Source organism: Netta rufina (assembly GCF_964035555.1).
Source record: "Netta rufina genome assembly, chromosome: 21".
Classification (NCBI taxonomy): Eukaryota; Metazoa; Chordata; class Aves; order Anseriformes; family Anatidae; genus Netta; species Netta rufina.
The window spans coordinates 1,131,145-1,158,265 of NC_140145.1; the positions used below are offsets into that span (position 1 = coordinate 1,131,145).

General features: G+C 44.7%; 1 protein-coding gene across 1 annotated transcript in view; it reads right to left on the bottom strand.

The window, feature by feature from the left end:
* Nucleotides 1-27,121, bottom strand: part of TSPOAP1 (TSPO associated protein 1) — a gene marked incomplete at its 5' end in the record, with an annotated part of 68,629 nt that overhangs the window by 27,540 nt on the left and 13,968 nt on the right. The window contains 14 exons of the mRNA XM_084299921.1: nt 1,022-1,131; nt 2,654-2,763; nt 5,214-5,434; nt 5,801-5,984; nt 9,154-9,174; nt 11,776-11,826; nt 12,168-12,272; nt 12,676-12,798; nt 13,417-13,506; nt 14,734-14,817; nt 15,729-15,836; nt 20,961-21,221; nt 24,434-24,610; nt 26,836-26,964. Coding sequence (XP_084156047.1) covers nt 1,022-1,131; nt 2,654-2,763; nt 5,214-5,434; nt 5,801-5,984; nt 9,154-9,174; nt 11,776-11,826; nt 12,168-12,272; nt 12,676-12,798; nt 13,417-13,506; nt 14,734-14,817; nt 15,729-15,836; nt 20,961-21,221; nt 24,434-24,610; nt 26,836-26,964 — 1,774 coding nt within the window. The remainder of the gene's footprint in view (nt 1-1,021; nt 1,132-2,653; nt 2,764-5,213; nt 5,435-5,800; nt 5,985-9,153; nt 9,175-11,775; nt 11,827-12,167; nt 12,273-12,675; nt 12,799-13,416; nt 13,507-14,733; nt 14,818-15,728; nt 15,837-20,960; nt 21,222-24,433; nt 24,611-26,835; nt 26,965-27,121) is intronic.

Here is a 27,121-nt window from a genome sequence, read left to right on the forward strand (position 1 = left end):
AAACTATGCAAGCTATTTTATGTCTTCTCCCGGCCAAACAGTTTTGGTTTTCACAGTACTTCCCCATGGAATTCCATTTATCCAGTTCTGTATTCAGTTCTGGCCTTCTTTTTAGTTCCCTCCTTTGCTATGCTAGCTTCTGTAATAAAGATGTCCCAAAAGGACACATGGGGATGACTGATACCACAGCATCTAAGTGCAAGAACCATCAAATCAGTATTAAATGAACACTGTATAGGGACTGAACCTACTTTCAAATTCTACCTACAGCAAATCAACTGAACGCAGGGAAAGCAAAAAAAAAAAAAAGTAAAGAATAATCTTTTTATTCTTTAAACAATAAATAAATAAATACATGAGAAGCTTGGAAATAGAAAGAAAGAAACAGACAGTCAAAGAGTAAGCAGTGCAACATGGCATGCATTTGCCTCAGCTCTTGCAAAGCACCTGAATAAATCAGGTCCCTATATCCCCATAAGTATGTCAACTCGACAAAGAAATTTCACTACAATTTACAGTCCAGAATTCTTTGTTTCAATTCCATCCACCCATTAGTCAACAAGAACCATGGTTTCAAAGGTGCCAAAAGAGAAGCACACTGTATAACACCAAACAGTATAAAGACTGTGGTTTAGACTGCTTAGCTTACACCTTACAATGCCCAAAAGAGCAAGAGGTGATCAAGACTATCAACTGCCTGTGGTCCCTGGCTCAGTAGGCAGACACTGGAAAGAGGATAAGAGACCACCTGCAGAAGGCACCCATAGGTTAAACTTGGTCCTCTCCATGGAAAGTAATGGCAAAACTCTCACTGAATTCACCAGACCAGGATTTCACATTTTAGACGTTAATCATGATGCAAATAAACTCTTTTCCAACAGAACCTGCTCTTCCCACTAGCAAACTGGCTTTGGACAGGAAACATTTATCTTGAGCTTTTAAGATTCACTAATTTATTTTTTTTTTATGGGATCAAATCTCCACAGCAGTTCAGTCACATTCCACTGCCACTAGAACACACCTTCAAAGAAGCCATCTTCATCCATGTCTCCATAGATGTAAATATACTCTCCAGCGGTCAGTGGAAGTTCTGCCTCTGGATTTTCATTAGGTCCATCAAATGGATTGTAGCTGAAATAGTCACAAAACAAAACCTTACTTCATACAGCAACTTTCATAGCAACACCTTCAAGCTATGCTGTTAGAACAGCTTACATTTTAGCTGCACCCACCTTTTGTAAGCAGCAAATTCCACAAAGGTCAAGCCTCCAGCTTATGCTTTTCTATATAACCAACATTATATTGCTCCATGTTCAAATAGCAGCTAGGAGTGCTTTGTTGAGTGGCAGAAGAGATGTCTTTTGACTTCTGAAGTAACAGATCAGAGTGACTCAAGAAAGTGTTTTAAAAAGATTTGATTTACCTGAGTGCCTGCTGTTCTCCAGATGATATCAACTGAATAAGTTTTAGGATTCTGCATTTTTGAATTAGACATCCTTAGATTCACCTGCACTCTTAACTCTTATGTACAGTTCTCTACATTTCATGCACATAACTGCTTCGAATCAAAGCTCCTCAAACATGTAAAGCATGCTTTACCAGCCATACAACTGTCGGGGATAAGCACAGCAAAGAATCTCAAAATTCCCATGTTTCAAACCCTAAGAATGAGCTGATTTGTGCAGAATGTTATATACGAATGAAAAAAAGGTTTCTAGCCTTCGTAATTACCCAGTCCTTAGGATCCAAGTTGTCAAGAACCAACTCCCAGTGCTGTAACTCCACATTTTAAATGGCAGTCCAAAAGTACATTAAATTGTTAAATAAATGCATTGGTGATAGTATTTGGGCTCCAGATAGTTCTAAGTTACCTACCCACAAGCCGATCAGAGAGCCTAGTAGAGGAAAAAGCCTCATAAAGAAACTTGTAAGAATCTACTGCCAATTTCTGCTCTTCAGTCATTATAATGGTTTCCAGCATGCTGTAGCAATGCTATCCTTTCTGAGCTGAGCAAGACCTCATAGGACATGAACACACAGGTCATATTTGATCTACTCCTAACAAGTGTAGAATCATCCCAGTTCTTCTCCTTCCAGTCCACAGTCTAAAAGCTGAATCATATGCCAACATTCTTGGAACTGAAAAGAGGGACTTGGCTTTGACCATAGCAACTCAATGGACAGCAAAAATGAACTGGAAAATCTGGTGTTATTCTTTCCTTCTTCAGTATTACATTGTTTTTAGTAACAACCATAAAGATTTCAGCCAAAATTCAATTCAGGAATTCTGTGCTGAAGTTTTCTTAATTGTTGGAATAAGATTTTCTTGGAGAAGGCTACACAATTCTCTAAAAATCAGACCAAGGAATGGGTCAATTCAGAACTCAATTTTCCATCCAAAATCATTTTCAAAAGAAAAATTTCAACCAGTGCTGCTTGCTGAATAGCTAACGAGCTTGCTATATTTTTGTTATGCTGAATGCACAGGCTTTGCATGTGGAAGAAATGCAAGTCACCAAAAAAAAGTCCAACAGATGAGTCAGGTACATGGTTGAACCTGACAGCTATCCTTAACAGTGGTTCATGTCATAGATCAGGGTAAACTAGGCAAGTGTGAGATAACCTGTCTAACCTTAATGAGGTGACACGTTACCTGTATCGAGCCAGGAAGACCTGGAGCTTTGCAGGGCCTTGGCTACCTGTCTCTGGCATTAGAGAGATGCTGTCAACATCCAGTTCTTCCATTTCACTCGCTGTGTCCACCTAAAAAAAAAAAACATTAAAGATGAAGGATTAGATATGGTCAAAATCAGAATGAAGGAATACTCGAAAGGTACCAACAGTAGTGAACAAGTCCTCTAAGCAGATGTATGTGGTGAGTTTGGCCAGTTTGGGCTAAGGATTGGTCTGGAAGAATGATTTTTAGGGTGAAAAGGTAGTACTAAGAATGACAGCTCCAAGCTGCAGTTTCAATGGTTGCAAAACATTGCAAAAACTCCTTGCCCAGGCAGGTGATGCAACCTTGGGAGAGGTTTCCACAGAGCTGGTGGATCTCCCATTGCTGAAGCCTCAGCTAGGTAAAGCCATGGCCTCACTGAGCCAGTGTTGGTGGGCAGTCCCACTATGAGTAGGAAATTAGACTTGAAATTCTGGAAGTCCCTTCCACTGTACATATCTCCAATGCAGTAAATTCACTTCCTCCTATCTCTGTGACCCTGTACGAAATACAAATGGTAATGGCATCCAGGTGGGTTTTGAATGTCTCCAGAGAAGGAGACTCCACAGTCTCCCTGGGCAACCTGTCCCAGTGCTCTGTCACCCTCCCAGTAAAGATGTGCCCCCTCATATAGAGCCAGAACCTCCTGTGCTTCAGTTTGTGCCTGTTGCCTCTCGTCCTGTCACTGGGCACAATTGAAAAGAGACCGGCTCCATCCTCTTGACACCCTCCCCTCAGATATTTATACACATTGATGAGGTCTCCCCTCAGTCTCCTCTTCTCCATGCTAAACAGACCCAGTTCTCTCAGCCTGTCCTTGTATGACAGATGCTCCAGTCCTCTAATCACCTTCATAGCCCTCCTCTGAGCTCTGGTACTTCTACGTCCCTCCAGTACTGGGGAGCCCAGAACTGGGCACAACACTCCACGTGTGGCCTCACCAGGGCTGAGCAGAAGGACAGGATCACCTCCCTTGACCTGCTGGCAACACGCTTCTGAATGCAGCCCAGCATCCCCTCAGCCTTCTTGGCCACAAGGGCACATTACTGCCTCCCAGTCAGCCTGCTGTCCACCAGGACTCCCAGGTCCCTCTCTGCAGAGCTGCTCTCCAGCAGGTCAGCCCCCAGCCTGTGCTGGTGCTTGGGGTTATTCCTCCCTAGGTGCAGGGCCCTGCACATGCCCTCATTGAACTTCATGAGGTTCCTCTTGGCCCAGCCCTCCAGCCTGTTGAGGTCCCTCTGAATGGCAGCACAGCCCTCTGGGGTATCAGCCACTCCTCCCAGCTTTGTGTAATCTGCAAACCTGCTGAGGGTGCCCTCCGTTCCTTTATCCAGGACAAAGGAACTTGCTGATGGGCAAGTTGAACAGCACTGGACCCAGTACTGACCCCTGGGGGACACCACTAGCTACAGGTCTCCAACTAGACTGCACCACTGAGCGCAACCCTCTGAGCTCTGCCATCCAGCCAATTGTTAATCCGCTTCACTGTCCACTCATCTAGGCTGCACTTCCTGAACTTGTCTATGAAGATGTTTTGGGAGACATTGAACAGTAATTACACTGAACAATAGTAATTTCTCCCACCACAGAACTGATAGTAGTCAGATATATGTTCCTTTCTAGGTGTGACCATCACTTTATTACTAAAGATGACAACTTCTCAGACCTTACACAGTGGTGGGCACTGCTTGGCACACCAACTTAATGGGCTCTGTAGCTCAAGACTTTAACATCCTCCACATGTATAATGTGGCGCTCCATGTAGCCTCCAAAGTTTTAGCCGTTCAGTAAACATCAGTGAACCAAGAGACCAAGAGCTGCCTCCTACACCATCACACCCAGCCCCACTCACAACACTAGCTTACCCTAAATTGTCGTATCAGTGAGTATGAAAGACTGCTTAAATGAACCCTGTAATACTACATAAGAGCTCCTGGGGAAGAGAAGAAACCGCCATCTATGGTATCTTGGTGACACAAATAGGCAAAGCCTATTAACTTCACCTCTTTGCTAGCACAAACTCAGTATCTTGGTGTATTATGTATCATGGTGTATTAGAACAAGTAAAACTAGTACTCCTAAGAGAACAAGCAAAGAAGCTTGAGTCCCTCATTTACAGCTTAGGGACAAAAATAGTTTGGGCATAGTCCCTCAGCATGCTGAAAGTAACAGTCTGTAAACTTTATGCTTGCAACCATGGCTGAGGCTTAACCAGAGCTTCCCCACACTTCTTACCATACGACCTCCCCACTTGCCTCCTTCTCCAAGCCCACAGTACTCTGTCTAGTCAGTTGATTCCTTCCTAAACTGCAGTAATATGTACAAATGAGCACTGCAGACATGGGCATCCAAGACCTTCCTACGGGTTTTCTCATTTTGCTACAGTTTTCTTCAGTCAGCCAGAGGGAACAAATGCAACACCAGGAAATACAGGGCTCTCTGCAATGCATTTCTTGGCTTAGAAAGGACAGGTCCGAGAGGGGACTCCCATACTGACCTCTGGAGTTGGGCAGGATTTTGGACTGTTCTGCATGGATTCTGATTTTGAAGAGCTCGACTGAGATTCAACTTTTTTGGCTTGTTTCTGAGAACCAGTAGCAGAAACTGGGGAGCCAACAGCAGCATCAGGAACCCGCTGTGATGACTCCAACTCATCAGTCTCTTCATTGTGAACCTTCTTTGTGCTTTGATGAGTAAGCAATGCAGGACCAGTTGAATCTGCAATAAAATAACCTATCCATTACTTTTAGCCGCAGTCAGAATACAAGATCAAAAGTGAGTATCACAGTGAGCAAACACCCTTTAGAGCAGCTCATGTCTCAGTAAGTGCAATTCATTTAACCGTGCAACAGACTGGGCACCCTGCACTCTATTTGGTCAGAGAAGCACCAAGTTGTCTCCGTGACTACAAAATGAATTTTGGTTATTTACGAGAGAAAGAGAGATACAGACTGAGATCCCAAGAGCTGATACAGACCGAGATCCCCAAAACACATTTGCATTATTTTCTTTACACCTTTCCACTTACACAAATAATGACACATTTATCAAAACAACCACAGGCCAGGCATCTCCAGCAATTACCTTTCTCCCAGTGGAGCTGTGGGCTAGAGCTGCACAGTGCAAGAGGAAGCTCAGAAGTCACCAGTGTAGAGGTGAGAAGGTCAATTTTTCCTGTTTGAAGTCGGAATTGTTTGAGTTCCTGAGACAGGAGGCTGAACTGCTCTGTTTGATTGCGGCACTGGTCTTCTAGATCTTTCACCCGGGCCTGACAGGAGAGACACAAGATGAGGCACAAACCTACATTAAAATCATCACTGAGGCTCCAAATAGCATTTGTCTTTGCTACAACTCTTCAGAAACTGAGTGGGTCTCAGACTGCAAAGACCTAACTGTATGCCCTGCCCAGGAATGGTCAATAGCAATTGGAAGCTCTGCACCTAGAGTGTCTTCGAAAACCTGAGACTCCTTATCTATTAGGAGACTGACTACAAGATCAATTAGGAATTATCCCTGAAATGTTGAGTTTGAACATTAATGTCCTATCCAAGACTTGCACAAGAAAGGATGTGATGAGTCAAAGATAAGTAAGTTTTGGAAAGAAAAAGGCTGAGATAGCTTTGCACGTTTCTTAGGGCATTAATATCATGTCTGCAAAAGGAATTGCTCTCCCAGTGCTCTATGTCCTCCATCACCCCAGAAGCTCCAGGAAGCTCCCACAACCTTACCACGGCCTCCCCACAAGCTGTTCTGGGCATGACTTCCAGACACTAGGAAGGGCACAGAGCACTATCACCGTGGCCCGTGCTGCAGAATGTTGGCGTGATGCCGGCAGCCCACAGGGTTTGCCACCAGGTCCTATAGGGATGACTTGCTCCATGAAAATGCATGCTGAGTACAAGAAAGCTGCATCTCAACGGGATGATATGCAGGGGAACATTGGGGAAATACTGTGCAAAGTATGAGAAATACTCATTCCTTCAGCTTAAGACTACACTGCTAGGTAAGCATTTTTATCTTTTTTATAGTGTTCTCTTTCTACCATCTCTATATCTTCCCATTCCAAAATATTGCCAAGTCTTGGCTGTCCTTACACATTCCCACACCCTCCCTAGCTGCAGGCATATTCCCAGGAGAACACAACTGCTCCTTTCTCTCTCCTCTCTCTTGCCACCATGTAGAAGCTTAGTGTGGCTTCCTAGACAGTTTTCCTGTGTAGACCTTGCTCACGCCCTTCAAGTAATAAGAAGACACACAGTATTGGTGCTAGATGCAAATTTCTCATCACAAATTCTTCAACTGAGATCACGCAGAAGATATTTCATTTGGCATCAGTGCATCTGGCTGAGGCACAGGCTCTGTGCGAGGTGACATTTGCTCAATCAATCTCTTCAAAATTTTCCATTCTATGAAACATTTTTGAAATGTCTTTTTCTCCTTCCAACTCAAAAATTAAATCATGCTTTTGAAATGCTCTAGGAGACAGAAAGTCTGTTTCTAAGAAGCTCTAAAAGTAACAGTTTTGACCTGGATAAATCTTTCTTTCTGGTCTCAGAGTACTGCAAAATCTTTCTGTCCCACTCCTTACCAATTTCCAAGTGTACATTCATTTTTATTTTAGAATAAAACACGTGTTTTAAACTTGTCAGTTTTATAATTTGTTTCCTGTCTAGTAGCTAGGAATTCTCAGTCTTCAAGTGAAGCCTGGTGAAGTCTGAAGTGTGGCAAGGAGTAACTGTCCCTGTAATGAAAGAGATTATTACACGCCACAAGCAACTTTCAGAAGCGTCTGCAATTCTCTGCTTGCTCAGTCAACCCCCTGTCACTGAGGTCATGTTGTACAGGATTCCTCCGCAACACAATACATGTAAATGCCTCTTAGCAGGCTACTCACAGAGGTTCGCATGTAGCTAGGCAAGCAGCATGTTTCCAGGGCAGTGCTAGGAAGCTGCGGGATAAGGAAGAGGAACCCATGGACAAGGTCAAGAGCTGCAGAGAACGAGCAAGAACCAAGCCCCAGACACAGAAGAGACAGAAGTCTTTTGTGTCTATGCATCTATGCTTATCCCAAAAGGGGAAGAAAGATGAGCCACACACCAACCTGAGACTGAATAGTGGGATTACCAGAAAAGGCTGCAAGAGCAGGGAGCAGTGCTTGGAGGGATCACGTTGACCAATTCAGGAACTGACCACCAATTTCAGGAAACAATTTCCCTCACTGAGCTAGACCTAACCACTACCAGCTCAGCCCTGTCCTCTTAGATACTCTCTTTGGCTGCTTTGTTACAATTCTCCTCCTGCAAAGGATGTTCCCCCATCCAGACATCCTTTGCTACCTTTCTCCATATCTTCTGCTACCTGTTTTGGGGATCAGAGAATCATGATTTAGGTGTAAGAGGACTCTGGAGGTTTGCAGTCCAACCTCTTGCTCAAAGCAGGACTAACTCCAAACTTAACATTGGGATTAAAGGAAAATCTGTAACTCCACATAGATGTGGGTGCTACTTCTACAGAAAGTGGGCATACCCTGATGTCCTCAGGCTTTCTTCGGAAAAGAAAATAATTCCCTTTCTAAAAGTTCCCAACACTGTATTTGCCTTTAAGACCAGTACTATGAAGAGAGATGACATTTTATTTATAAAAGAGATGCTTCAAAATCTGCCTTTCCTGTCACAACTGGTAACTGAGAGCCCATGCTGCACATTTTTGGTAATGGCTGCGTCTCCTCCATGGGCATACCTTTGCCCAATCAGTGCTGTCATTGATCTCCCCACTACCCACGAGACCTTCTCACTGATTTTTGCAGTCAGATTTGAAGGTGACTGCCAAAATCTGTTCTCTGTCAGGTACAAACTCCATCACTTCAGTAGAAACCCTTATTCCAAATCTTTTGTCAATAGGCCAACCAGCACAGCTCCCAGACTATAATACTTCACTAATTACTACCTCTTCTGTAAAAATTACTATTCACAATCTCTGCTTCCTGTCTTCCAACCAATTACAAAGCCAGCAGGTATTATTCTTTATGACTCTTTCGCTTGCAATGTTGTTGCCATTGCTTTTGGTTTTGAAGGAAATGCCTTCCTCTTGGACTGCAAGTAGTTGCCCAAAGACCTTGTCTTGTGTTGACATACAAGGTCAAAGACAAGGACCTTGTATGTGATGTATGGAGAAGGTGCACAGTTGGACAAATTTGAAAGATATGGAAAAGTCCAATAAAAGCTCAAAATTCTAATTGGTTGAGAAAGCAAAGCATTTAAACAGAAAAGCAGCTGCTCTATCAAACTCCTAGTGGCAGCTTCTTTAATTATATTTATTTCTTAAAGGTGACACTCTTGCAATCTTTTCCAGAGTATAGTTAAAACAGAAATATCAAGCAACTGTCAAAGCCAGGACAGAGGAGAAAAATGTCCTGCTTGACAGGATTATTGTAGTACCTGCATGCAATCCAAAGTACTCTGGTAGCAAGGAGAAAAGCAAAAAGAGATATAAAACCAAATCAGCAGTTACACTAGCCAAAAATTAACAACCTGCAAAGATAACCCTACCCTCAGTTTGAATGAGATTTGTTTCTCACCAACTTTGTGTCCATCTTGTCCCATACAGAAATCCCCACCTCTATGCAATCATCTGCTTGCTGAACAAAAGCCAAATCCCCAATACCAATTGCATGAACAAGGTAGCCATGCACATTTTGAGGGCCTCCAAATCACAGTAAGATCTGAACAAATGAGTTTAAGTGCTAAATTTCAAGCTTTCTTTTCCCAGCACATTGCAACCATCCCTACCTACCACACAATGGATTGTTTGTGCACAGACTCCCCAGGTCTGAGACCAAGGAGTGCTGGGAATCAAAGCCCAGTTCAGAATGTGGCTTTGACACAATTTCAAGCAGCAGACAGACTGCTCAGTCATGCACCCTGCTCCTAAGTCAGGGAAAACAAGCCAATTTGAGCCAGGTTTACTGCATTTCCCTACAAATTTCTGCACTGGATACTTGAAAGCAGGCTGTTGCCTTTGGTATCAATGAAGTACAAAAGGCAGTTGACACTTTGTCCCATGCACATCAGAAAAACTACTAAATTCCTTCGTCACCGTGACCCCCTAAGGTTTTCTTTCTAAGCAGAGTTGGTCATTCTGTGCATAGCATTTCCTCACACAGAAATGACCCCATACCTCTACTTATCCCCATCACTTCCCTATTACAGAGCTACACAGTAGTTGAAGATGGAAGGCAGCTCTGGAGATCATCTAGTCCAATCCCCTCAGCTCAAAGCAGAGTCAGCTAAAGTAGGCTGCTGACAACCCAGTCTCCTTGGGTTTTGAACATCTCCAAAGAGGAAGACTCCACTTAGGACAACCACCTGACTGAACTCTTCCAAAATAGGAATGGACCACACCCATTCTCCATTAATATTACATCAAAAAGCAATCCAAACACATCTAAAATGACAATATGAGGTGTTAAGTAATCCCAACCCCATATCTAGCCCCTACACTGATATTCTGGAAGGACTATGATTATAGTTCAGTTGTTTAAACAACTGTTGCTCCACATTAAACTAGCTTTCAATGACAATTTCTCTCTCTTTTTGCCACCTGGTATCACTGACTTATAAAGTAATTCTGTACCAGAAATATGAAAGCAAGAACTGATGAGGCCCTTGTGGAACAGCATGACCAGCTACTCAAACAGAAAAAAACAACTGCTCCCTTTTTCCCCAACATGGGTAGATGTCTGTCTATTTTAAACCTGAGAAGCTGCTCCAATCCTTCGATGAATTAGTTCAGAAAACATTTGCCAAGTATCAAACCTCCCTTGCTGTAATGGCTGCTAAGAAGTCAGCTAAATACCAACTGATGTAAGAGTAGCATACATACCAACCCTGATCCTGTCTCTGCAGCCTGTCTCTGCAGACGTCCCAGAAAGAACATGGAAATGGGACAACATATAACATCACTTCCCTTCAATATTCACCCATCTTGCAACAATTTCAGTGCCATCTGGTTAGGAGCCCAGCACTCTTAGGATCTCCAGTTCAGATACAGCTCATGCCCACTCAGAGGAGATGCCATTTACAGACATGGAACAATCTTATGGATAAAGAAAACTTACCATCTTGCTCAATTCTTCTGGGCTCCTAACAACCACGGAGATGTTGCACACTGGTCAACATAGGCAATTCAGGCTGCCATCTCCGACTGTACATGTATGTCACCATTATAGACATGGCCACAGCCTCATTAATAAGAGATCTCAATGTCCAGGTGTACAACGAGGCACTCTGCTCAGATATTTTAGTACTCAGAAAGCCTCAGTGGACAGACAGAGCAGAAGCTGCTCCATGTGCCTTCACACCTAGCCCCACTCTCAGGCAGCCACCAAATTACCACATCAGGTTTCAGGGTTTAGTGCTTTGCATTTGCAGTTCCAGGAATCCACAGCCAAGGTTTTCTCCTAAGTCATCTTAACCACTGCGACAGTGCAAATCAAAACCAAAACAGTGTTCATCCCATTTGCCAGCCTGCATCATTAAGCTGTCTGCCACCATGGCAAAGCACATTCTGCGCAGATGTCACAGCACTCACACAACTGGTCTCAGACTAGCAAATGGGACAAGGGCACTGCCTCAAACGTCATCACTCATTATCTTCAGGCAAAGGACACAATTCAACCTATACACACAAAAAAAATATATCAAATAACATGGACACAAGTATTCCTCCTCCCTGCAGATGACCCTGGAAATGGAGCAGGCAGATCTGAGGTTGGTTACTTAATGCACCCCTGAAAGAGTTGCTGGGCACGATCTGAATGAAATAACCTATTTGAGGACTGAACAAGTTAGGATTTAACCACACAAAACTCTCATCTCAGTGACTACACTCTGCCAGCACAACCAATAATTATATACAGCAGTAACATTTTGTGTCAAGTCAATACTTTATCACATTTTGCTCAAGAACTAATACAATCCAGGGCATCAAGAAAAATGACATTAAGAACAAAAGATACCAACTCTGCAGCCACTAAATCAGCTTGTTTTATTTTGTCTTACCTCTAGAAGCTGTACTGCTCCTTCATGTTCCCTTTTTGCCTCTGCCTGTGCCTAAGAAAAGAGACAGAGTAAATAAGAAAGCAGTCTACCTAAACTCACTTCTACTATCATCATCACCCTGACAGACACTATTATAGCTTTAAGACATATTATAGACTGAAGGCATCTTTGGTCTATGGACAAACAGCTGTGGGAGATCATTCATGAGAAAAGCCCCTCAATTTGCTCAGGTACCAGAGTTCACCTAAACACAGAGACTCTTCCCTGGGTTACTTTAGTAGATTCACATATAGCTCCTCCATACATTGCTCCTCCAAGCAACAAGGTGCAGGAGTCCCAGCTCTTCTGGGAATTCATAGAATAAGATGTCTGATCCCTCACACACTGCATACCTGCTGTAACCGTCTGACTTCCTCTTGTTTCTCCTGCAGGACTAGCAGCGCTTCCTTGTGTTCGGCTTCCAGCTGCTGCCTTCGCTCAGCCACATCTCTCATGTGCTGCAGAACAATTCACAGACAGTTTAAGGGCAATGTTACTGAAATAATGTCCTGTGTCCTGCCATGAGCCATGGAGTCAAAACATGGTCTGTATCTCACATCATTAAACAGAGGAGAAAGTAAGAAATTCTTGCCACAAGCCAGAGCAACACAAAGAGAATCCTAAAATCAGTGATGACCACCTTATTTTCCCCTTCCACCCAAATCCCTGCAGCAGCCTTTCCCACGTCCCTCTGCTCCCTTCGGAAGGCCATGTCACAGGATCCTGCATGGCAGAACCCCCAGCAGAAGCACCAAATCTAAAGAACAGACCAAAAAAAAAAAAAAAAAAAAAAGCGAAGAGACAACCTGTGCCATCCAAAAACAGCACTAAGCATCTGGACAGTCCTTCCAGCCTACTGACCTTCAACACCTGCTCTAGATTCTCCAGCTTGGTTTGAAGTCCTTGATTTGTCTGAATTACTGAATCCCGTTCCTTAGTAACCAAAACAACCTGCAACTTCAGGTCAGCATTCTCAGATTCAACCTGAAGAGAAAGGATTGGCAATTAGCACATACAGCCATAGGTATTTGTTGTATGAAGAATGGAGGACAATTTATTTCCATAGTACGCTATTTTACAGACCTGCTTCTTACTTGTAACACCAAAATCAACCTCCTCTCCCTCTGTCTTCCATTCAGAACAAATACTGCCGTATTTACACGCACATGCCATTTCTCCTACTAGGTTCTCTTTAGCAGGGGGGAAGGAATTGGGATAAGAAGAGGTTATTTACTGAAGAGATACAAACAAAACACACAAGCTCTGAGAGCTTTTTTTTTTTTTTTTTTTTAATTCTATATAGTGGGATTAACCACAGAGAACTGTGCAGAAAGACACAATAACCTGCTGAAACTGCATTTACCTCCTCCACTTACTATAGGAAGTTCCAGTAATGTATTTTGTTTCTGTAGCACACTATGGCTTGATGACCACTTGCAATGCAGATTACCAAGTAAAGAAAAATGCTTCCAATTAGAACAAACAATTGTTAAATATGTTGGAAGACCTATGCACGGTGGCAACATGATGACTCTTAGTTCATCTCAGAAAGTTTTACGGAAGGTAATGCTCCATCTGACAAACAAAAATACTGCTTTTTACCTGTCCTGCCCATCCAGCCTTCTCATTCAGCTGCAAGTTCTCTTCAGCCAGTCGTGCATTTTCACTCTGTATCTCCTGCAGCTGGATCTCCTGTCCAGAAACAGCAGGTGTTACCATTCCAAGGTCCTCAGACTAACTCCCCCACCTTTTTCTGCATGACTCCACTGTTCCTGTTGACTGATGGTTCAGGATGCTGGCAGGATACTGCTTGAGCAGTGGAAGGTAACAGTGTGCAGCACTGCTCAGGCAGATACCAGCCTCATCTCAGATGGTCTCATAAGTTGCTTTTCTCATTTATATAGCCTCAAATCTCAGAATAAGAAAGACATTTCCTTGTCTACTTCTGTCTAGAACTCTATCTCTACCGACAATTCATCAAGTTTCACTGCTGGTTCAAGACTGCAGTCTTCTCTACAAATTTCAGTAGAGGAAGAAGAATTTTATGTCTCTGAGCAGGCAGGAAGCCATGGACACTTACTGAGTTATGCAAGTCTAGTCCACCTACAGCCCTTACAGCATCAGAGGAATTTGAGAGTTTCATAATTACAAGTGACTCCACAGAGACACACGCACATACATACATTCCCACACCACACAGTTTTAAAGAAATATTTTCACATTTTCTGGATATCCCTGTAGTGGAGAGTCTCAATCCCAGTCTTTCAAGGTGACTTGGTCCCTTCTTGATCTCAAAAATCTGCTAACAACATATAACAACAATCTTATTCCCTAAACACTCCATACTTACCCAAACAGTGAGCTATGCATCATGGACATGTAGAAATGACATCTGAGCAAGAGGCAAAACAACTATTCAAAGGGTCACCACCCTTTGACGAAACTATACATTGTGGCAGTCATTAATACCACCAGAGCTGCTCAGCAAGGTAGAAACAGAAGGGAGAAATCAGGATGCTGTGATATGACCTGCAAAACCTCCATGAAATGGAAAAGAGGCAAGGTTTCATCCAAAAAATAAGAAGCACAAGAAAATTATGTGCAATTACTTTCTCAAGATGCAGAAATTTTTGATGCTTGCCTGGAGTACATGTGAAAATAGAAAGCATCTCCCCAGACTTGCAAAGGCTATGGAGTTTCATCCAGTGATTTACGTAGCTTTATCCAACCCACAACTAGCTGAAAGACTAAATAAAAAATTCCAGCTCCAAGGGCTGAAGCCCAGAATTTGACACCGTTTAAGAAGATGACTGGCAACTCATTACTGCAATAAACAAACAGAACCCAAGACAACCACACAACAACCTAAAATCTTATTCTACCATTAGATTCACAACACTAGGCAATGAGAACACTTACGAGTTCTTTGCATCTTTTATGTTTTTTCCTCACTTCATGCTCAAGGTTTTCACATTTTTTGCGCTTTTTCTTGAGTTCAAATTCCTGTACAAAACAAGAATAAATAGATCACTAAGTCCATGTTCTTACAGTGCAGAAGAAATTCAGGCTCTGCTTCTCAGACCCAATGCTATATTAGCTTTTCCCATTTTCTTAAAAAAAAACTCTTTTTTACAAACATAAATAATATATAAACCTAGGGAGATTTTTCAAATAACATTGTAAACCAAAAAACTTTTTAAGTAAAACAGCTACTCCTCTCTTTCTCAACCCTTTCAACTTCTGGAAACAGTGCTCTATTTCCCATCTGCAAAGATTGTCCCTATTTGTGTAGGATAGGATGAAGGACAAGATGTGAGGAACAAGAATACAAGAGTTGTGCAGAATATGCAGCCTGAAACAACAGCTGTGCTAAACTAGCTCTTTTTCTAATCCAGTTGACATCTAACAAAGAGCAGACATCATCTGGTTATGTACCTTTATCTATAGTTACTTGCAATCACTCTTAGCTCCCCAGATAGAAAAGAATGGCTAAACTTCACTGTGAACTGTCCTAGTTTGCCAGAATAATTCACAAGGGCCATATTCCTCACAACATCTGTCCCAAGTTAGTCACATCTGTTTCCCAGTTCAGATAAGACTAAACTAAACATATCACAGAATCTATTGGCATCGTTTCCTCTCATTTTAGTCTGATACATTCCCCCACCAGCTCACATAAGATGCAGCACAATACCAGGAGATGTCTCCCAGAAGCACTCTCAATGCAGAGATAGCCTTTGCAGGTTGTGCCTACAAAAGACTTCAGTCCCCCAAACCTCTGCCTGGATCCTATGGGTGAAAACCACAAGAAAGCAGTGCACTCCTTCACCTAAAACCAGACTGGTTTTATTCTGGAAGGGAAGTGCCAATACGCACAGACCCCTCTTGCACCCACAGACAGGGCAACAACTCACCAGCTGCTGAATCTGTTGGCTGCTCTCTGGGTCTGTTATTGCATTTCTAGGAGGGAAATTTTCATGTCCTTCAGAGGCAATGCCCAATGGTAGCACACCTGGTTCCACCTGGAAAGCAAGCAAGATATCAGAGAGCTCAGGAGAACAGAGCCCACCTCACAACACATGTGCTAAGGGAGAAGACGCTCTCCTGGCCGTACCACCTAAGACAGAAACATCCCACATGAAAACTTCTGACCTTCTCCAGAATTTATGATTAGAAAGGTTGATGTCACATCAGGGACCAGTCAGCTACCACAGAGAGACGTGTTGGACAGGTTCTGGAGCCCAGTGCCACTCAGACCAGCTTGACTAAACCACCCATCTGCAATGGTGGATTCAAGGAAGTTCTCAGGTTTGAGCTCCCCTTCGTGCCTCATCTGAAGTTTCAATGAGAGGCATCAGCAACACCTTCCATGGCCTTCTCCAAAGCAATAAACACAGCAGGAAGATGGTCAGATGGGAGGACAAAACCCTCATGAACTTGAGAAAGTAGAAATCAGTGAAGATCTCAGAATACAAGAAAATCAGTCAAAAACAACTTCAGAAGAACTACTAATAAACACAGGAAAAAATCTATTATTTATGGCCTAGTGACAAAGTTTCACAAGCGACTTTATTACACACCTCAGGAATTTCTAAGCTGTTTTCTTTTTGTTTGTTTGTTTGTTTTTTACCTGTTTTGTGCACAAGTTTCTAACGGAATACCCTTTAATTTGGGCTACAAACACACCTTTAATCCTCTAAATTTTCACTCTCAACTGATATCTGACCTGGCATTGTCTGGTCAGAGTAATCCCTGACAGGAGGGTAAGGCGTGAGGCAGACTGAAGAAAGAGGGCAACATTTAAATATTGAATTTAAAGTTGTTTTTGATAAATGGTTTTAGGGACAGGAGATTGCGATCATCAAATCCAACTTGTACGGTGAAGAAGCAGGAGGACTTTGTGACTCCATCTCAGCCTCTAACCTTCATCTGTCTGCCATCAGAACTGGAATTTCTCATTTCACTTTGAGCATCTACAGTCTGAGGGATCTGTGACAGATCTATGCTATTAAGTCTGAGCTCCCTTTATAGTCAGTTATTAAGAGAATATCCCAGCATTACACCTGCTGTCTCTTATCTATTTCAGACTTGAAACTCTGGTTTTAAATACAACTATATTCGTGGCTCCACTGCTGAAACCCAGGAAACTATGAGACTACAAGCCTGGGCTATCAAAGCTTTCAGATTTTCTGCTACAGAGCTGGTGCTTGAAATAGGAAAAATCCTGAAACCACCATCCCGCAGCAAGGCTCACAGATATTAGCACCCCTGGAACAAGGGTGACATTGGTCTGGCAGATCAAGACCCAACCAGTGGCTGGAAATCCTGAGATCCTCTACCCAGGCCATGGTGCCTTACAAGCCCCAGCACTCAGAAGCCTTCAAATGTTTTGTAAAAACATTATTTTTGCCAGTGGAACCGTCCTTTGGGACTAAGGTAACTAACTAAACCCCTCAGTCTCACTTGGAACTTGAAAGGCTTTCAGTTAATATTTAGCTCTGGGATACCCACATGTTGAGATTTTTATTTTTAAACTATCTGGCACATACTAAGTTTCAAATCTATATTTTCCCCACCCCCACAAAAATTTTGCTTCCTCACAAACTGAAAACATTGCACTTTAATCAGCTTTAATGAAGTGACGTCCCAAGAAACGCTAGTGGATATCACCTAAGGTTTGATACCTACTGTACCAGTAACATGCACTATGCTTAACAAGCCATCCTCTCACAAACAAATATACAAAGCAAATCTGCTTGCTTGTAAACATTTCTCATTAAAATTATAAATAAAATGATGAAATTCCTAATTACAGCCAACCTACAAAATATAGAAAATTAAATTTGCCTGCTTGGACCTGATTTCCTCCCAAGAACAAAGACAATCCCCCCAGCCACATGCTATTGTGGCTGCTATTATATACTGCTATTTTTCTGCAGAACCCAGACTCATCACCATATCAGACAACTGGTAAATGAGACTGGCACACACCATGAAGAGAGCTGTGATTTCGAGCTGTGCCACCTCATTCACGGCAGAGCCTGGAAGATGCTCAGTGAATTCAGGTGTAAGTATTCTGTTCAGCAAAACAGTTAAAAATAACCAGATAAAAGCTGCTTTCCACCCTCGAAGCTATCCACAGTGTGCACCTACATTGGCGGAGCCAATTGAGACAGCACGGTGGGGCTGCACAACTGATGAGACATCCAGGATGTATTGGTTTAAGTCAAGCATACAACAGGCACAGAAGTATCCGTGCTTTGGCAAATGACCAGAATGTTTGAAGCAAGCAATAAGGTAAATTAAAAATGTTGTAGGCTGTCTAGAAAGCTCTGTCCTTGGCATCCAGGAGGCATCACTGCAATCCTGCCCCTAAATCATGTTCCGTGATTTAGCTGTGGTCCCTTCCCTCAGCTGTTCCAGGGCAGCTCTGCACAATACCACACAGAGCTGGACCAGAAAACTGATGCAGGTTACAGAAAAAGATGGAAGGAAGGCTGTGTTTGCTAGGCCATTTTTAACTCTGATCTGTTCTCTAGTCCCTAACACTTCACTGCAGCAGTACAACTGAAGGGGTAGTGGGGACATGCAGTGGGGGACAGGAGGCTGTTTAAGCTGGCACTGTCAATGAGAGAAATCCCTCTTAAGTTATGATTGGACTTTACAGAGATAAGCATCACTTCTAAACCCTAAAGAAGTAGAGAAATCAGCAGGAAAACAGAGAAAAGGGATTTTCCAATGACAGTTAGAAACAAAGCTTGTTCTTTACATCCTGAGGAAGTTCTTTAAAAGTCATGGAATACAGCCCTGATGCACTGTGCCAGGGAGAGAGACAGAAGAGTGAAATTATTTATTTTAACTGCAGTAACTGGGATTACTGCCCCAAGGGGTAACTTCACTCTCAATGCTGCACCACTGTGCCCACATGAACACAGCCCACTGAGCCCAGGGTGTTCTGTGCTACAGTTTCAGCTGTGAGACTGGCAATAGTTCCTTACTCCCTGTTAATTACTGCTATCAGACTTAGTCTTCTTGTTATTTTTGAGAGAGAAAATATTTTGACAATGAGGACAGACTCCCCTGAATCAGAGAAATGAAGAGCAGATGTGAGAAAGGATAAAATGCATGTTCTCTCTCATGAGAAGAATCTGACAGAATCTGGAGGATCAATTTAACGTCAAGGTACAGAACGGCTGTCCAAGGATGATAACAGCAGAGCAGGACCAAAAAAAAAAAAAAAAGACAGACAAGCCTGTACGTCCATCCCCATCACGGAAGAGTTTAGGCGGTGAGGGCTCACCATGGCAGAAAACTCAAACTGTGAGGAACAGAACTGAGGATCTGTATCAAACTGAACTGTCTGATAGAAGAAATGTGGAGACCAGTAAAGTAAACAGTAACAAATCACCAAGATTAGACAAAATTCAACCAAGAGTGCATAAACTGAATCTCTCATTTCAGTAGTAACTGAGTAAGGACATGTACTGATTCACTTCTCTGACACTGCCTTAATAAAAATTGCTGGTAAAATATCAAGTTTTAAAAGTATTTCAGTGGTGATCTGGGAAAAAAGAGACTAGCACATTTGACATCTGTTCCTGGCAAACCCATAGGAAACAAAGATTAAGCAAGTATTTAAAACAAACAAATCTATACTTAAAAAATAAAAAAAATAAAAAAATAAATAAAAAAGAAAACTTCCACCTACACTCCCAAATCTATAAAATGGGTGAGGATCAGTAGGTACAGTTTGCTTGGGTACTCTGCTACAGTCCTTTTAAAGGTTTCTGCAGACACTAAGCCACCAAAGGATGGGGGAAGGTTTTCTCTCAGGTAAATATTTGGTAAAAATGGGAAGACTAATGGAGCGGCAGCAGGAACTGTGCTGCCCAAGAACTGATGCTGCATTGACACAAACGGTGAAAAGAGTCTCATGACACTGGGAGATTACAGTGTGGCGTTACAGAAATGATGTTTTAATAGAACGCAAAGCTTACACAAAAAGGCAAAGAGATGTATTAGGAAAGGGAGAGAAAACTCCATATGTCACTCTATAAATCAGTGACAACGTCTGGGATACTGCATGCTGCAGTGCTTCCCCCAGCACAAAAACAGTAGAGAAAATGTACAAAGAAAGGAGACAAAGATGATCAACGCTGAGTAATGAAAGAGGCTAGAACCCACCAGTACAGAAACAAAATAGTGGCTGGAGGAATACAGGAGAAAGGTCACAAGTCACTTGGAAAAGATGAACACTAAATGAATATTCAGTGCATTCAGTACAACCGCGGGGCAATACACGCGAGCAGCTGGCAGTTCAGAGCAGCCGCTCCTCACACAGACTCCGGGCGCGAAATTCCGCCCCAGGACACTACGGGTACTGAAAAATTCAATCAGCAACCGGGTGAAGCCCCAGCAGATAAATCCACCAGGTGGCGGAGGACCCCGCGCTGCCATCCCCGGCTCGGCCCGGCCTCCTCCTGCCGCGGCCCCGGGCACGGGCCCCCCGACGGGCCGAGCCCGTTTGCCGGCCCCGGCCTCGCCCGCGGAGCGTCTCTCTCGCCCCCGCAGCCGCCAGGAAGCGCCGCTGCCCACAGCGGGCCCGCGGGCAGCAGGGCCCCGCCGCGGAGGCCCCAGCAGAGGGGCCGCGCCGGGCCGGGCCGCCCCGGCCCAGCGGCACCGGGCCGCGCCGCGGGGCAGCTGCTGCCCGGCGGAGCCCCGGGCCCGCCCCGGGCCCCGTTCGTCGCTCCCCGGCCCGGCGCGGGTGGCCGCGGAAGGCCCGGCCTTACCTGCCGGCGGCGCGGCGCGGCGGGGATTTAGCGGGCCGTACCACTGCGGCCGCGGGGGGGCGGCCCGGGCCCTGCTCAGCGCGGCCTGGGCGTGAGGCGAAGCCCGGGGGGCAAAGGCCCGGAGCTGAAGCGCTCTCTGCTCCACCGCCACGGAGCCCTGAAGGGGGGGGGGGGCTGCCGGCAGCGGCCACCGTCCCCTGGCTAGGTGACGCTTGGTGCTTGGGCAGGCCACTCTGAAAACTAGCACAGCCAACGCTGACTGCAGCGCTCATGTGCTCTTTGCAAGCTTCCTGAGAACACTGATTAACTCAGTAACGAAATCACAAGACTTTTAGCTTGCTGACCCACTTGTCTCACCTTCCTGTGTGCTTCCACTCTTAGCACTGGGTCTCCCGAGCGGGCCTCCTTTGGTAGAGGTGAGTCTTTGATGCAGGTATTTAGTGTTGCTCCCAGGCAGGTGGTGGCACTTGGCAAAGAGCTGCCTGAACTGGTTTTAGAGGAACGCAGGCACTCCTTGAAATTCTTCAGAGCAATCTGTCTCTGCAGCCGCAGCACTTCTTTCTGGGACTCCCGCAGCAGCCGATCAAACTCAACAACGTTTAGGCAGCAAGGGTCATCCTGCAGGAAATACAAACCCAGCAGTGTATCACTGCCAAGCTTGGAAAGGTGGAGCAGGTCACCGTGGTGATTTCACACACAAACTGCAAAAGTGTTACCAAACAACTACCAGCAAAAACAGGTAATGCAGCACACAAAGGTTTTAGTTTCCTGCATCTCCAAAGCCTCAAAAACAGTCATTTTGCATCCCTTATTTCAATATGTTATTTCTCCCACAGATGAAAACTAGCCTGTAATGCTTCTACAAGTATCCCAGTGCGAAGCTATACTAAAAAGGGCCTAGCATGTGTTTTCTAAGTGTTTGCCAGCAGAGAGCGTGTCAGGATAATAAAATCTCATTTCCCCGCAAAACAAGAGCCTCGGCTGGTTCCCTTTATTGTGGGTGCTGGCATTCTCTGCAGCCCTATGCATGCACAGTGGTTAGGTTTTTAAATGCTAGGGATAATGAAGAATATCTGAGACTTGTTAAGTCCTAACTCAGGATGTTGTTGTTTATTTTTTTTAAACATTCTTGATTTCTAACCTCATCAGAGAGGGATAGATGAGCTACTATCTTCAGCACAAGTGGTCGCTCTGGACCCAGAGCCAGCAGCTTTTAAAGGAAACCAGTGCAATTTTATTCTCACAAAAAAAAGGTGTGCATATGTCACCAGTTTTGTTAATTCTTCACAGGTTTTTACAGATTTCAGGAAGCTGAAAAAACATGTACCTGCATGTCTGTACATACATACAAAAGCTGGTTATGAAAACCTGTCTTTACAAATACACTGCTGAAGGAGACATTGCTCATTCCCCTGGAAACCTCCTAAGCCAGTGAATTCAATACATAATTGGTATCCAAGACAAATTTAATCTGCTTCCCTGTTCACTTCTTATTTACCCTAAAAATAGTGTGTGTTTCGCAAATGCAATTTTAGTCAAAAAACGTAGTTGCTCTCAAGCTACAAGGGGGAAACTGAGGCACCATTAATGGGAACTGGTTACAGATTTAAGAAGCAAGCAGCTGGGCCCTCCCATGTACACGCTATCAGGGTATAGTTCTTTGAACAAAATTGACTGTGGCTGCATTAAAAAAACTCCCTTCCCCCACCAAAAAAAAAAAAAAAAAAAAAAAGGCAGCTATTATCAACAGAAAGCCTCCACAGCCTGGGGAACAAGGGAGTAGAAAAAAGCTCAGATTTCCTCTCATATTATGCATGTTCCCTGCAGCTGCCTTGCCATTCCCTGAAATTCCCTGTTTCCAAGAATCTCCACTGCAAGAAATTGAAGTCTGCTAAGAGCTGGTGCTAGGGCTTGGTTGGAAACCCATCACTGGAGAACGATCTCAGGAAATCATTTTATCCTGAGAGCCCTAACTTTGCAAGACAAGGGCAATGCTTTTGCAGTCCGGTGTGCAGGTTGTCTTGCCAGTGGAAAGGAACTGAGCAGATCCATTTCAAAGCTACTGAAGAATTCGTGCGGAATTAAGTATGCTAGATTAAAATTGATTTGGTTACAAACTCTGAGCATGCACATAATATCTCTGCATATAAACCCCTTCACTGGCATAATGCATTTTGCATGCTACAGACAGATTAGGTGAATTTTGAATTTTAACTAGCTGAGAATTAAAATTTAATGAGCAGCTTGCTTGGAAGAGAAATGGGAAAAACAAGATCAGATGGAATGATTTTATCTCCAGCAATTTTTCTCTGCAGATTCCCTGCTCGTCTATTGGTGCCCTCCGTTGCTGGTACCTTGGCAGGTTAAACAGGTGGTTCTATCTTCCCAGCCAGTGTTGTCACCCATGCCCTAGCAAGGCAGAAGCTGAAATCAACCCTGAGGATTACACCAATGTGTATTTCCTTAGCCATTAATGAGTCTTGCTCTCCTGTCTTTGTCACATTCCTCTGTAGTTTGTTACTTTCCTATCCCTGGCAGATTCAGGTTGGTTGCTCAGCATGCTCTGCTGTGAAAATCAGGCAGCTTTGATAGGCTGTTCCTGCTTCTGTGGGGGTTGCAGCAAGCAGTCATGAGGACATGAAGGAAATTTGTTCTCAATGAGACTGTAGGACACATGCAGACCTGGATAACTTTCTCCTGTTTAATTTAATGCCAGAAGGGATCACTGGGGCAGCTCTTTACAAAGAGCAAACACCACCCAATTATTCTTGTCCTGACTAGACCTACATTAGGGAAAGAGGGAGAATCTACCTGCAAACATGCAGTAAAAGCAAACATATGGAGAGCTCAGGGAATGAAATAAAGCTGCTTTCAGCAAGGAAGTATTTGTCACATCAGTATTACTGTAGGTAGAGTAAGTAGAAATGCAAGTATTCTTTCAGCTCAGCTGGGTGCAAGAACATAGCGCTGCACTTGACCACAACCATATTGGTGAAAAAGAGAGAATGAGAGTTTGTTAACCGACCTACACCAAAAGTTTCCAGCTTAGGAACAAAAGACATACCTGATATGCGCAGAACAGATTGCTCTAGTCATCTTGAGTGAGAACTGTTTTATCTAGCTTCAGATGTCTGCAGAGGCTCCTTTCAGAGCCATTGCAGAGAATAGGTGCTTCGAGGGAATGACACATCCAAGCAGTTTTTAGATACCTCAGGATGAGCTGAATTAACCCTTTTTATCTCATCAGTTATTTCAGCAAGTTATGTGCTGGTGCTAAAGGGAACACAGGCAACCAGCCTTGTTGTAGGCATCAGCACTGTAGATGGTTTCATGGACACAAACCCTCATCTTAGGATTTGTATCCACAAATATGCACTACTGTGGCTGTAAGCACTCAGAAAGCTGTGGTTGAGGACATGAGATTCAGAGTGGTTATTGGGAATGTGCTCAGCTGGTTTACTTTTTAAAGGAATGTCTTAAAAGGAAGTCCTGCTTCTACATCTCACTTGAAGTTTAGCGCTGTGAAAGGTCATCCTGTATCTGTGGCTTCTTGGGGGCTTTCCAGGGGGAGACTTTTAGGTCACTGCTGAAAATGGCAGCACAGACCCACGAATTCATGAAGTGAGAATTGGAGTATCCCCCAACATACTGTTCTGGAGGGGTCTGGACCCCATCTTGGCCACACACTTACCCAACTTCTCCCATACCAACTCACACATCAAATGCTCTGTTTTCAGTCTGTCCTTCTCACACTGCCGGAGCGTGGTTCCCAGCATTGTTACTGCACTGTTTTTACCCAGCCACTGCATGATGTCCCAGAAGTTTCTCACCTTCCCTGCAATGAGCTTAGCCTGCAGCTCCCGGCACTCCTGCTGCAGAGCTTCAATCTGCTTGTCTTTTGCCAGGAGAGCACTGGCTTGCTCTGTCAGGTCCTTGGCACGCTGGCAGGCAAATGCTTTTTTACACAGCTCCAGGCTGGAACCCTTTAGAGGCACCGGAGCAGTTACCTATACCAGAGAGAGCAGCAAGAGAGAAAGCCACATACATTGGTGTTGATCAACTACCACCCCAACTACCATCAGGCAGCCTAACCCCAACAGGGGAGAACAAGAGGTGTATGGAAAGACAGACGGGAGAACAAGAGGTGTATAGAAAAGCGGGAGGAAAGAGGAAAGGCTTCTTAGAGAATTGGATCAGAGAGGAGGTGGGAGGGAGAAGGTGCTCAGCAGACTGGGCCAACGCATGCATAGACAGCACAGAGGGCTGCAGGCAGGGCAACAGCAGCTGTGGGGAGGAGAAAGCCAGGATAAAGGCTGAAAGATAAGAGAGGACAGCAGAAAGGAGAGGAGGGTGGCAGGAAAGACGAGCATGGGAGCAAGAGTGAAGGCAGCCAAGACAGCAAGAGAAATGGGGCTTTTATGGGATCCTTGAAAGGCAAGGGGGAAGAGCTTCAGCATGCATGGGTGGAAGATACAGGCAAAGGGGAGTGGCAAGAGAGAGCCCAGTCAGGGCCAGCACAGCTGGGGGAAGATGGGATGTTCAGCTGAAGAAGCAGTTCAGCTTCATGCACTCCCTTGGAAGGGAGGGAAGAGCAAGAGAGGGAAGTTGTGGGGGACTACAAGGGGAGTAAAGGGGATGGGCAGAAGGCTGGGCACAGCCTCTGAGTAGAGGTCCTGGGCAGGGCATGATGCTGCCCAGCTGCAGTCTCCCCAGGATGACAGGTCTCAGCACTGCCCCCATCCCTAGCTGGCCCCCATCCCTAGGGCCAGCTCTCCCATGGGGTACCAGCACTGCTGAGTGGGTGGGTAGCTCACACATCCCTGTGCATCCCAGCCCTCTGGGCAGTGAGGCCATGTCTCGTCCCCAGGTTTATCACACCCTGCCTCTCCCCATCCAGCAGTTTTTCTCTGAACAAAACCTGGAAAACTTACAAGGAGGGACTCCCTCCCCTCCCTGACCAGGATCAGGGCATCCTCTGTGCAAACTTCTCCCCAGGTCTTCCTGAGCACCTCGCCCACACACAGAAGCTGCACACTGAGCTGGTTCCCCAGGACCTGTGTACCAGTTATGGAAGCCAACTGCTGCCAGATTAATCCCAGCTCCTCAGGGCATGCAGCTGCCTGGTCCTACCTCCAGCCCACCTCTCTACAAACCTTGGCCACCCAAGTGTTCAGCTGCATGGAGACCTGGGCCAGCCAGTTGGTTCTCCAAGGGCTCACCCAGGTCTCAAACAGCAGCCACCCCAAAGTTTCACTTGGAAAAAAAAAATAATGAAATGGTATTTGTGTAGTTGCTGGAGAGTCTGCATAGCTGTTAGATGCATAGCAAATGATTTCTCTTAGCACAGTATTTGCCAAGTCCATCTGGCAGCAACTGTTGCACTGCAAGTACCAAAATCCTGTGGCAGAGGGACAGTGTGGTGCCTGGGGACAGAGAGGGCAGGCAATATCAGGAAAATCCCCTACCTTCTCTTCAGCCAAGCTTTCACTTCTCCTTTCTATCATAAAGGGCTTGAATTCCCCCCACTCCTCCCCACACCACCCCCCCACCACCACCACCCCCAAAAAAAAAGGTTTCATTCAAATGGGAGAAAGATTTTCCCTTACACTGCTACAAGCTACCTTTAGGTAGCTCATGCAAATGTTTGTCTGCAAAATCCCACGTCCTTCAGCCATCTCCCACCACTCCTGCACTGTATCAGAAACTATAGGGTTTCTAACAAACTGCTCTTCCGTTTGAGAAAGAAAAAACACACAGCTTGCACAAAAATGCTAGTGAGGTGTGGATGGGGCAGAACATAGTATCTCACCCCTTCCTGTTTTGCCTTACCACACTCCTTTTCTTATTCAAATACTTCCTGTTTCTTTTCGGTGAAGTCAGATGAATTATTTTTATGACTAGCCCAGGGAAAGCTGAGCTAATTACCTAAATTAATACCTTACATTAGGATGGCACATTTACAGCAAGAAACCAATTAGGAGGAAATTGTTCAAAACCAGCTCCCCAAGCATAAGCAGAAGCTGGTGATGGCTGTCCCCTCAGCTCAGTTTTGTGATTCCTGCCCTGTTACAGATGTACAAAGCAAGACTGCCATGTGGCCTTGCCTGCTTTAAGGAAAGGGAAAAGAAGAGGGCCTTCTGTTCCTATAAAAGTAGCAAGCAAGAAGTCCCAGTGGTGAGGTGTTCTCCTAGCCCAGCTTCCCAATTCAGCAATGCAGAGGCTCAACACTCACGACTTTGAGGTTTGCCTCCTGGAGTTTCCGGGCTCTCTCCTCCAGGCGTTTGGCGATCACCGCCAGCTCTGCGTTCTTCCTCTTCAGGTGCTTAACCTTCTCCTCTGTTTCAGGGAAGCAGCTCCTGCGCTGGATAACAGAAGGATTGACCTGAAAACCCTATTCAGTCTCCCCCTGCACCCATGCTTGAAGCTGGCACTGGGGATGTCAGAGGTAGCAGAGGTCCCTTGCCCTGCCTGACCCACTCTGTGTCCACTGGGCTCTCCCCAACCAGGGCTTGGCCGGT